Below are 12,221 nucleotides of genomic sequence, written 5' to 3'. Positions count from 1 at the left end.
AAGGAACCTGAACTCAGAAAATGCTAAGTGGCAGAGTCGTACATGAACTGAAATCTAATCTGTTCTTGCTTTCAGGATGATGTAATCAAAGTTATTTTAATTTCTTGAAATGAAGCTGGAGCTCCAGTAACAAAGACACCAAGCAGAGTAAACTCTCCACATGTCCAAACTTTTGGATCTTGAGTTAAAACCAAAGTAAAATGTTGATTCTTGGTATAAAACACTGTAAATAACATTAGTTTAGATTCATAAAATAAAAACAACAGGGTAAGACATTTAAATTGAAAGCATTTTGCATGAATCTGATGAGATTGGGTCCCTTTGCTGATATCTCAGCAGCAACCAGGAGGCAGAGGGTGAAAGTTTGGACCAGGCGCTCGCAGCTGTTGCCTCGCCTCTGCTCTCCAGCTCTGTGTGATGTTTGTTCTTGCCTTTTAGGAACCCGTCCATGCCCAGAAAAGCTGCTTCCACCAATGGAACGAGGAGACACCAGACCTAACCGTCCAATAGTTCCAGAGATCCGGGTATAAAGGCTTTAGTCAGTCACCTGTCAGAGCTGGGCAACCCCTACATTGGGCGAACAGGATCTGATCCCAGGATTTGTTACTTCTTTCTTTTCTCCTAAGCAGGTAATAAAGTAGCAAACTGATATTTTTAAATGAAAATTAAGAAGGTGTCGAGGATTTCAGCAATCATTTGATCAAAACAAATTCCTTGCTTCTTCCTAATCTAGACAATACAAATGGAAACAAACTACACCTACTTAACTTCTAAAACTTTTTCTTTTGAAAGACTTGAGTCTTTTTTGCATAGTAAGTCAACCGTGCAATAGGAGAGTGTCATGCAAACAGTTGTGGCTATCCATCAGCTGCTGCTGACGCCTGCAGAACAGCACTAGGGTTCATCTCTGAATAGTTTAGGGAGCTCGATTTAGCCGTTGGAAGGTATGGAGGCATCTGTGCGGCATGCATGCTTTGACCTTTTGGTGTACCGGGTCTCATGAGTCTGATGCATTTCCACAAGCTGACCTTACAGAGACTGTTAGTTCAGACTATTAACCGATTGATTCTGCAGCTGCAACCTCACAAGGTGCAGCTTTGCGTTTAAAAAAATTAACAAGTAATGCTTGAAGGTCAACAGAGCACTGCAAAAACACAAAATATCACCAAGTAATTTTGGTTCAGTCTCTAGAGCAATTATCTGTATGCGCTTGAAATAAGACAAAACTAACGTAAAAGAAACTTTTCAACAAAAGATAAACCAAAGATATGAGTTTGGTATAAGCAAATAATTATTTCTTAATATTGATGAAAAAGTTTTAGTTCCACTGGCCGATTATTTCACTTATTACAACACATATTTCCCATATTATAAGTAAAATAATCTGCCAGTGGAAATGGAATTTGTTCATCAATATTAAGGAATTATTTACTTAAAACAAGCTCCTATATCTTGCTGAAAAGTTACTTATTTAAAGTGTAGTAGGATATTTGCACTAGAAACTAAAACCTAACTTACTAATTTTGTGTTTTTGCAGAAATTATTAGGTTAAATTCAGAAAAAAGGTGTTGAAAAATGATTGGTTTTATTTAATGGTCATGGTGCTATATATAATCCAGCCTGTCTAGAAGAGACAGGTGATGAGACATGCAGGCAGTAAGTGTCTCTGTCTCACTCCAGGACTCAAGGAAATGCGTACGCATTGTTTCCTTAAAGCCTCCTCTCCACTTCCTCAGACAAAGTAAGAATGGCAGCCATGAAGAACTGCCACAACGACTACAAGATGAAGTTCTCTGTGGATGAGGAGTTCCCCGATCTCTCTCAGCACAACAACCACATGGCCAAGGTACATCGTCATATTTAGCCTCAAAGATTAGCCTTTAAGCAAAACTAGCTCCCAATAAAGGAAATGGAGTAAGTGAGGTATCTACTGCAGGTACTTACCAAGGACATCTACTCCAAGCTGAGGGGCAAATCCACCCCTAGTGGCTTCACCGTGGATGACGTCATCCAGACTGGTGTTGACAACCCAGGTAAAGACATAGTCGTCTGCAAAGAAACAAACACAACAGCAGATTTTACGTTCAAGACTTATCTTAACTGAAGCAAACATCTGAATAATCATCTTTACCTTCAAAGATGGTTCCAGGAGGTTTTTTTAATTCTCCAGTGTCGTTTCTGTAAGGTCACCCCTTCATCATGACCGTGGGCTGCGTCGCCGGAGACGAGGAGTCCTATGAGGTCTTCAAGGAGCTGCTTGACCCCATCATCTCCGACCGTCATGGCGGATACAAGCCCACCGACAAGCACAAGACTGACCTGAACTTCGAGAACCTGAAGGTAAGGACTTGGGTTTAGCTTTTTGGGGGGGCAGGGCCAAACACTGACACAGTCATGGGGCCCTTCATTCAAAGAGGACATCATTTTTTTCAACCCTTAATTTATCAGTCTTTGATGTTAATTGGTTTACAATGCATCTTTTTTTTTTTTTAGTAATTTTGTCTAATTTATGATAAGATTATGTTTCCATCATCTGTATGTATAAAAGTTACCAATTTGGACCCATAAGGTGCTGCCACCTAGTGGATGCTTCATTCCTGAAATCTAAATATTATTTTTCTTCACACTGGACAATTTAGGATATTGTTCAGAATAAAAACACAATTTTACATTAAATATAAAAAATGTTTAATTATGCTTTAGATAGGCCCCCATGTTTATCTACAATCTACAAATAAATGTGCACAACCATTTAATAGTTGTTTTTTTAACAGAAATGTATTTCTTTAGCTCACCAAAATGTTAAACCCTGAACATGATTATTATACTCATTAACATGAGTATAATAAATGAAGATATATTGGGATTAAATGGTAGGAATAAGGAAAAAGGTTATAGGTACAAAATACTGTAAGAAAAGTATGAAATGTCAAAATGTTAAAATGTCAACTTCTAGTTATGCTTTTAAAGTTTTACAAAACACTTTCACTTTTGAAAAATTAATAATGTATTATCTAATGGGGCCTCTACTCTCACCTATTTATATTTTTAAGGTGCTTTTTCCCTAACCCTAATGGCAAACTATACAACTTATAAAGTATGTTTAGGAGACTTTCTCAGTAGTGACTTCAGCAAAATGTTGTAATTTTGTTCATTTTTTAGTAAAACATGAATAAAAAAACTTTTCATAAACCTAAATAATGATGGCAATTGAAGCAAAAGGGGAAAAAAATAGCCTCCCCTTTTTGCACCATCAGGGTGGTGACGACCTGGACCCCAACTACGTGCTGTCCAGCCGTGTGCGTACCGGCCGCAGCATCAAGGGGTTCACCCTGCCCCCCCACAACAGCCGCGGAGAGCGCAGAGGCATCGAGAAGCTGAGCATTGAGGGTGAGCTTCAAACTGACTCACATCCCCACCTTTACATTCTCTCTTTGAATATTCTGTCACCGTTCCCCCTGCAGCCCTGTCCACCCTGGACGGCGAGTTCAAGGGGAAGTATTACCCTCTGAACGGCATGACCGACGCCGAGCAGGAGCAGCTGATCGCTGATCACTTCCTGTTTGACAAGCCAGTGTCCCCCCTGCTGACCTGCGCCGGCATGGCCCGCGACTGGCCCGACGCCAGGGGCATCTGGTGAGCAGAGCTGCAAATAACGATTAATTTAGTTATCAATTATTGCATCGATTAAGTGATTAATCTGATTGAAATACTGGCACATTCTGCAGCTATTTTGTACAGTTTTGATTTCATTACAGCTCTGACCGTGTTGCTATTTCAGCAAATGATCTTTTCTTAAGTCTGTATGCTCAACAAGAGATAAATATGTTTATTTATCAATTATTCTACTGATTAATTGATTAATCGGATAGAAATATTGGCAGATTTTGTGGATACTTTGTACAATTTTGCCTTTGTTTCAGAAAATTACCTTTTGTTGAGTCTGTAAGCTCCAGTTAAAGATTAATTGGTGACTAAATTAGTTGACAATTATTTCAATAATTGACTAATTATGATTAATTTGATTAATCATTACAGAATTTGAACCAGGAGAAGCCAGAACTGCCACTTGAGAAGTTCTGGGTTGAACATATTTACATACAAATGGTTGTTTTTGTATCTTAAATGCAAAATGTGTGTATTTTGCAGTTTCAGTTCAACTATCGCATTAAATGTGTTGTTCATTCAGAAAATGCAAATATGTTGAGTCTATAAACTCCAGTAAACAATTAATCAGTTACTGACATTAGTTGACAATTATTTCAATAATTGATTAATCACAATTGATCCGATTAATCGTTTCAGCCTCCCTGGTTTGATACATCTTTATAGTAACCAAATATCCTCTTTGTTCACCAAATAAGAAAATTCTGTTGCATCTTCTTGTTTCACTTGGTCTGAATCGCCTTATCAGAGTTGAATCTCCAGCTGTTTTCTGTTGCACCTTGATTTGAATAACATTGTTATTCTTCAGGCACAACGACAACAAGACCTTCCTGGTCTGGGTGAACGAGGAGGACCACCTGCGCGTCATCTCCATGCAGAAGGGAGGCAACATGAAGGAGGTCTTCAGACGCTTCTGCGTTGGCCTGCAGAAGGTGAAACTCACCTCAGAAACCTCAGAGCTGCTCAAAAACAGACACAGAACCTCCAACTGACTCCTTAAAATACGTCAGGTTTGCTTCAGCAGTCAGACTTATGCATTTATTGACAACAGAAGAAGCAATGTACTTAAAATAATATAAAAAAGTTACACCTAGACCAGAAACTGCCAGTCGAATAAAATCTACAACCAGATTGCTAATCCCAAATTAGCTGATTTACAGTCCAAGACTGTTTTACAAACAATATCTGTAGTTGGAGAAATTACACTTCAAGGTGCATAAAAAATGCAAAAAATTCTTGTTATATTTACAGAAATAAGAGCATTTTTTTTTTTTTTTGAGAGGCACAAACATTTGTCCCTCCTTTTCTCAAACGGAGGATTGCTTCATTATTTAGTATCGAATCATAAACATCTGAATATCAGAATGTTTCACACAGCATTTAATATTTAAGTAATTCAGCTTGAATGTAAACAATCTGCTTTTTCTGTTGTTTTGTAAAATGATTAACAAATAATATATGGAAGAAGTCCAACAGGCCAACTATAAATAACATTAAATATTTAGTTAGGAAACTATATTTAATTTCAATATCAATCTTTAATATTTCACAAATTAAATATGCATTACATATTTAGGAGTATTTAATTTAAATATATATATTTAGCTTTCAAACTATATATTTAGTTAAGAACTAAATGTGTTTTTCAGACTATTTCATTCACCAAACTAAATATTCAGTTAGCTCAGAAGCAAAGTGAACTTATTTTATGGATTAATGAAAATTAAACAAGCTGTATATATTTACTTCAGTTTCTCTCCATGTTGGTCAGATTGAGGAGGTCTTCAAGAAGCACAACCACGGCTTCATGTGGAACGAGCATCTGGGCTACATCCTGACCTGCCCCTCCAACCTGGGCACCGGCCTGCGCGGCGGCGTGCACGTCAAGCTGCCCAAGCTCAGCACGCACGCCAAGTTTGAGGAGATCCTGACCAGGCTGCGTCTGCAGAAACGCGGCACAGGTACGGCAACTGGTGTTTCACCCAGAGGGGGATAGTAAAAAAAAAAAGAGTAGGGTTAGGGTGAGGATCAGGGGGTAGGGTTAGGATCAGGGGGTAGGGTGAGGATCAGGGGTAGGGTTAGGGTTAGGGTAGAGAAGAAAATAAAAAGCATCATCTTTACTTTGCTGTGCTTTTTACTTTTACTTGAGTAATGTCATTATGAAGTGTTTGGTTGTCTGTCCACCTCTGGTTACATAATATTCTGACTGCTATATATTCTGACTGTAGGAGGCGCTGTTGTGTTTCTACTATGCACTTTGCTGCATATTAGTATCAAAAAGTTTATTCTGCGCCAAAAACGTATGGAGGGAAACAAATGAAAAATACAAGCCAGTTTTCTCCCTACACTGTCCATAATTTTTTAAACTTTGATTGTCTCTTAATTTTTATGTATATCTTATGGACCTTTTGGGTTTTTAAACATAAAGTTGAACAAATAATAAAAAGTGATTTCTGATCTATTGTGTAAATACAGATGGTCTTGGATATTGCAGCCATATATAGCAAAATACTAAATATTTAAGCTAAACTGTTTCTGCCGATTGTCTTCTTCCTCTTCAAAACAAAAAGTTACTTCTGGCCACGATGATTCGATGTTGATTCCCTGACAATTACTAGCAAAGCACTGCGTCCGTTTTTCTGTTACACATCATGCATATAATCTTTAACTCTAAGATTCAGAGCGTTAACAACTTGAGAGCTAAAACCAATGCTAGTCATTGTCGATGAGCAGTTTTTGCTCTCCAGCATGAATTTAAAAAGACTCAGTGATGTTTGGACTAGGCCTCATTCATCTGTTCTGTCCTCCAGGCGGTGTGGACACAGCCTCAGTGGGCGGCGTGTTCGACATCTCCAACGCCGACCGACTGGGCTCCTCCGAGGTGGAGCAGGTGCAGCTGGTGGTCGACGGCGTGAAGCTCATGGTGGAGATGGAGAAGAAGCTGGAGAAGGGCGAGTCCATCGACGGCATGATCCCCGCTCAGAAGTAAAGCGGACAGACAACCCATGATGAAATGACTGTCTGTGTTTGGTTCTTTTTTTTTCTATTTTCTAAAAAAAAAAATGAACATGTAGTCTCGTTGTAAAGTTATTTTACTGGTTTCGGCCAAACGGCTACTTCTTGCTGATGACTTCCTTCCATCCAAAGACACTCCACGTTTCCTTCTGCTCCATTTCTTACTTCTGTTTACTTTTTCTGCCTTTTCTCCCCATCCATCTAATTTCTTCTCACTGAAATTATCTTCCCATCTCCTTCGTAACATCCTGGGATCAACCTATGCATAGTCTGGTCGTGGCTATGTGTGTACAAATATTTTTTTTTTGGTTGTAAAATATAACTGGAGAATTAAAACAAAGCCCCATGTAACAATCAACTCATCCTGTTTTTGTTTTTCTTCATAGAAACCAAAGATACAGTTTAAATCTGTGTATACTGCTGTAAAAACAGACACACAACATTTTTTCAATCTATTGTAAGAGACAATTTCTCCTGTTTTGGGTCAGTGTGCTTTAGCGTTAGCTTCTGCTAAATACCATGTTGGTAAAGCACTTCAGTTTAACTTCCTCTAAGTACCATGTTAGTAAAATGCCTTAACATGAACTTCCATTAAATACCATGTCAGACGCTTAGTGTCTGAAAACGCTAACATGTTAGCATCTGACATTTTCAGACGCTTAGCTTCCACAAAATAGTGCATTGGTAAAGCACTTTAGCTTCCACTAAATATTGTGCTGTTATACCACTTTTGCTTTAGCTTGTATTAAATATTGTGCAGGTATAGTGCATTAGCATTAGCTGCCACTAAATACCATTTGGGTATATCAGTTAGCATTTGCTTTAGCTCATGCTAACTGATGTTAAAAAGCTTTAGCATTAGCAAACTGCTTACATTATGTGTAAGTTACAGGAATGAACCAGTCTTGTGGAGAGCTACCATTCTGTTCCTGGTATGTTAGTTTAGATTTTACAATGATGTTTTGCCTTAAAATAAACCCTCTAGTCTGTCTTTGCATGATTCCCCAAATTATAATTATTTATTCTAATTTAATGTTACACAGGTTGGAAAACAAAGTCTATGCATCTTCCCCAAATCTGCATAAAGAAGAAAGAATAAAAATATGTCAGAGGTTGAAGGTTTTTATTTTGTGTCACACATTATATCCTAGGAGACATGCAGGACTGCAAGTCGGTGGTTTCTGGTGTCTCAGCCGGCGGTATGTTGGACTTAAGTAATCAGTGGTGAGAACATTTTGGGGCGATGAGGCAGAGCGATAAACAAACAGAAAGTTGAACCACTAGCCTCTAAATCACAGCTTGACACTTTCAGACGCTGACGGAAACCAGTAATCAGAAAACTCCACAAACATCAGTTGATTTTCTTAGAGATGAGCAACAAAGTACCTGACATAAAACAAAATGGAGACTTTGTTATATCTTAATTGTTACATCAAAGTGATGCAGGGATTTGGATGTTGGCATTTTGAATCAGCAATCTGATTGGTTAACAGTCTGTAACTTTAACAGGGGAACAGTCGTACCAGTAGTGCTGCGAAATCTACAGCTTGTATGGAAAAGAATCAAGAAACAACTGAGATTTACAACTCTTGGCAAAAAATATGGAAGCACATCTCATGGAGGATGTTTAATAATCTATTTGAAAAAAAAAGAAGTATGTTTGTAACCTGAAGAAACATGAACGACCTTATAATTAATGGAAAGTGGTTTCATTTCCCCAGAGAGAAAAAAAAAAGAGTAGATCAAGAAAAACCATTAATTATAACCAACTGTTGTACACAGAAGTGGGCAGAAGCTCCATAAATTTACTCAGTTACATTTAATCTGAGTGAAAAAATACTTTGAAGAGTAGTTTTACTGCACTGCACTCTCTGTGTTTTTACTTGAGTGATATTAGTTTGGTTAAACTTTGGTGTAACAATTTACCATCAGCTTCCACTGCATGTTAGTATAGGTATTTAGTGCGAGCTTCCACTAAGTAACATATTGGTATCACACTTTACCTAGTGGAAGCTAACACTAAATAGCATTTTATTTAGTGGAAGCATTTATTTTTACTCGAGGATAATGTTTGGTCATATCAGATGTTTTTTGTTTCATTGCAAAATATTCTCAGTGTGTCATGATTCAACATTTTTGCCAGGAGTTGCAGTTGTTGCATGTAAAGGCTAAGATTCAGTCCACTGAAAATATGAAGAAAAAAAAGTGCTAAATCTATTTAAAGATTCCAGAAATATCAAAACTTAACCAGATGAAGTAGCTGAAGTCCAGTTGGGTGTAAATCACGCGATGCTTGGCTTTGTGGGGCTTTTCTTCTCTAAACATCAACAATCAGACAGTCTGGACCCTAAACAGAGTGAGGGAAGCACCAACTGCTCCAGTTTGTTCTGAGCCAGTTTAATGTTGATGTGGGAGAAAGTTTAGTTGTGCAGTTGGAAGAAAAAGCTGTTGATTAATGAAGGAATTTATTTTCTTTAGTTTTTACAACATAACAGAAAATAAACCAAATCCTGTTTATCATTTAAGTGTTGAATTATATTGGTGCTGCAAAAGAAAATAATAATAATAATAATGATGTAAAAAACCAGTTTCATCATTGACTGAAGCTTAGTGTTGGGGAGGAGCTCAATTTAATTGTTATTGTTTTTTGTTTTTAATTTGGCAGTTTTGCTCACTTCCCAAGTACTGTAAAAAGAAAGTACACCCTCCTTTAATTCTGGAGTTTTAAGAAACAGGACAAAATAATGTGATTTGAACTTTACTAGATTGAAAAAATATTTGCATCAAACCTCGAGCTTAGAGAACCACACAAAAGATTCAATGACAGAAATCATATTTCGAACTAAATGAAACCCAAATGGAAAGATGTGTGTGGAAAAATTAAATGTTCACTTCCAATTAAAGGGGAAGTTGTCAAATTTCATTAATTGATCCAGATTAGTGTGTGAAACATTTGCACACCCAACTGAGAGTTAAACACTTTTTTTTTTCCTATAAACATTTAGAGTATTTTTAATATTTAAGCTGGCTGCCAATTTTAATGAACACTTACATCTTATCTACCTCTGCAAAGATCTGAAAAACCAAACCGTTGCCTCCAACTTTGTCGCTAACTTCAGTGACATTTCAGAAAAACAAAATTGGTAGAGGCCAAAATTTGAATAGTCAATTGAGGCTTTTTAAAGATTGATGAATTGCAGTCGATGCAGCCCTAAAAAAAATCTCCAAAATGCAGAAGCAAAATGAAAAGATCTCATTGTTAAAATGTAAAAATGCTTCATCTGGAAGAAGCTCTGGACAGATGACACCAAAGCAGAAATGTTCAGAAAAAACCACGCGCACATGGTTTAAAACATACTGGCAAGCACGGTGGTGGAGGAATCATGATGTGGGTTTGATTAGTCATTTAATCAACTAGAAAGAACTGAATCTACCAGACTATCTACTACAAAGTGTTGCCAAAGGAGGCCCTAAAGCCTACTAAATCACAGGGTGTACTTAGTTTTTCCAAGACACTGCCTTTTATTTTTTTATCTTGGCTTCATATTTGTTGAATAAATAATGACAATTTAAGTCCAAAACAATGTTATTATGTCCTTACATGGCAAACTTTATAACTGTAGGAGGGTGTACTTACTTTTTACCAATATAAAAAGGTGGCGCAAACATTTCAGCAGGTATTCAGACAGAGGAAAGGTAACTACGCTCCATTTAGTCCGTTGGCAGTCCCTGCATTTCTGCATGTCTCCCCCTAGTGGCCGGAGGTTTCCTCTGTGACATCTGCTTCCAATATCGACAACAGTCGCAAATTTCCTCCTATTTTCAAAGCACTAAGCAAAAAAAATGAACTTATTACACAGAAAAATAATAATAAAAAAAAAACATTTAAATAGCAGCTCTTTAAAAAGGAATGATGACAAGCGACAGAAACAATGTCAACAACACGTTTCCCGTCATTCTCAGCAACCTGAAGTTAAATCTGAGCAAAAAAGAAAGTCCAACTCTATGGCCTCAAGCTGTGTATGTGTGAGCTCGGCGGGGGTCGGAGGTCAAAGGGCCATCTTTAGTCCGTCCGGCTGTGAGTGGGAGGAGTCTGGGAGCTGCGGGTGTTTTTCTGGAAGTGTCAGTCTGTCACCTACCCGCCTCACCTCGGAGCTCCAGCTCCTTCGACACCTTGGCGGCGATGTCTCTGAAGGCCAACGGCGCCCCCCACAGGCGCCTGAACTTCACGCCACTCTGACCCGGCCCGTTGGGCAGCTGGCAGACCTCGGCTTCAAAGGCCACGCGGGCGCCGGCCGCGCCGTGGGTGCAGGACAGGAGGAACGGGCCGGCCAGGTGGACCTGGCAGCCGCAGCCCTGCGCCGCCTCCCGCAGGGCCAGAACCACCTCGGCCGGGTCCCGGGGGCTCCGGACCCTCACATCCCATCCGCATCGGGGGGTCCGGGGCTCGGCCGCTTTTTGATGCCCAGATAGATGGCGACTAGAAGAAGGGAGTGAAATTTAAACAGAGGGGAAAGGATGTGTAGTTGAAAAAATGGGAAGCAAGACGAGAACAAAAATTTTTAATCAGATTGTCCACCTTCCTATGGTGGGTAGCTTAAATTTAAAGGTAGCTTTTTATTCTTCCTTGAACATGTCAAGATAACTCTAAACAGAACATATTTTGCACAAAATCACTTTTAGATAATGAGATTTTAGTCAGTTCTGCCTATTTTGAATTGTTTTAGTGTCTCTGTCACTTTAAATCGAAATAAGCTGCAGCTAGCCACGCCCCCCAACTCAAAGTTTACACTTGGTATTAAAAATGGCTTCAAACACATGCGCAGTTATACAACCATACAGGTTTGAAAAGAAGAAGTGGAGCCTCCAGCACAGAAATAGAGAAAAGCGCCTGTTAAAACATCAGATTTTGTTTGACTTTCCTATTTTTTGCACATCCTGTACAATTTAAGTGAAATATAAACTTGTTTGACAGGAAAAACTGTCAAATGTTGATTCATTTCTGTATGTTTTTCTTATAAAAAGGCCTGGCTTTCAATAAAAGTTTTCAAAGACATTAGAAAAATAGCTAAAAGGAAAGGAAGAAAATGAAAAGGTGCTTTAAAAAAGTATTGTGTGCGTAAACTTATGAAACAGCACTATTGCTGCCGTTTGTTTACATTCTTACCCTCTAACAAATCAGATAGCTTCTCGACATATTTGTCTCTTTAAAATTGAAAAAAATAAGGTTAATAATAGACAAATGTGACCATCAGAACATCAAGATACAATAAATGCAAATTCACAACAGTTCATCTACAATAACTCTAAAAACAAAAAAAGAAACCCCGCACACTTTAAAACCCTTCTAAGGTGCAAATAGGATGTAAACATTTTTCTTAGTTCTATCACAACACGCTCTACTCCACAGTCTGCATAGATTACATTGACCTGCCACTGTTTTACCTGCTGCTTTTACCCTGAGACTGGGCTGGAGCGGCTGAGGCTGAGAGGAGCAAATGAGAGCTTCAGTAAGATAAACTACAAACTACCAGCCGCAG

General features: G+C 38.5%; 2 protein-coding genes across 11 annotated transcripts in view; one reads left to right on the top strand and one right to left on the bottom strand.

The window, feature by feature from the left end:
* The first annotated feature begins 500 nt into the window (after nucleotides 1-500).
* On the top strand, nucleotides 501-7,039 carry LOC129358721 (creatine kinase M-type-like). Of its 2 annotated transcripts, none has more exons than XM_055027826.1 (9): nucleotides 501-629; nucleotides 1,737-1,846; nucleotides 1,937-2,033; nucleotides 2,186-2,340; nucleotides 3,258-3,390; nucleotides 3,465-3,636; nucleotides 4,475-4,598; nucleotides 5,438-5,627; nucleotides 6,477-7,039. In XM_055027826.1, exons 2-9 carry the CDS (start codon nucleotides 1,748-1,750, stop codon nucleotides 6,653-6,655), a joined length of 1,149 nt encoding a protein of 382 aa, XP_054883801.1. In that variant the 5' UTR covers nucleotides 501-629; nucleotides 1,737-1,747; the 3' UTR covers nucleotides 6,656-7,039. The 2 variants fall into 2 exon arrangements, with proteins under 2 accessions (XP_054883801.1, XP_054883802.1); XM_055027827.1 differs by having other exon boundaries at nucleotides 549-629; nucleotides 1,681-1,846.
* Nucleotides 7,040-7,787: 748 nt separating this feature from the next.
* The window catches only part of LOC129358720 (MAP/microtubule affinity-regulating kinase 4-like), a 49,818-nt gene continuing 45,384 nt past the window's right edge, over nucleotides 7,788-12,221 (bottom strand). For 3 of the 9 annotated variants that reach the window (XM_055027819.1, XM_055027817.1, XM_055027818.1), the window contains exons 18-19: nucleotides 12,127-12,166; nucleotides 7,788-11,161 (exon numbers count right to left, since the gene is read on the bottom strand). In XM_055027819.1, coding sequence (XP_054883794.1) covers nucleotides 10,813-11,161; nucleotides 12,127-12,166 — 389 coding nt within the window. In that variant the 3' untranslated portion in view covers nucleotides 7,788-10,812. The remainder of the gene's footprint in view (nucleotides 11,162-12,126; nucleotides 12,167-12,221) is intronic. The other 6 variants (XM_055027820.1, XM_055027821.1, XM_055027822.1 and 3 more) reach the window with 4 other exon arrangements.

The sequence above is a fragment of the Poeciliopsis prolifica genome, unplaced genomic scaffold, assembly GCF_027474105.1.
Source record: "Poeciliopsis prolifica strain line A6 unplaced genomic scaffold, Auburn_PproV2 SCAFFOLD004, whole genome shotgun sequence".
Lineage (NCBI taxonomy): Eukaryota > Metazoa > Chordata > Actinopteri > Cyprinodontiformes > Poeciliidae > Poeciliopsis > Poeciliopsis prolifica.
The sequence above is the reverse complement of the archived record's forward strand: the minus strand, read 5'-3'. Positions and strand labels throughout refer to the sequence as shown.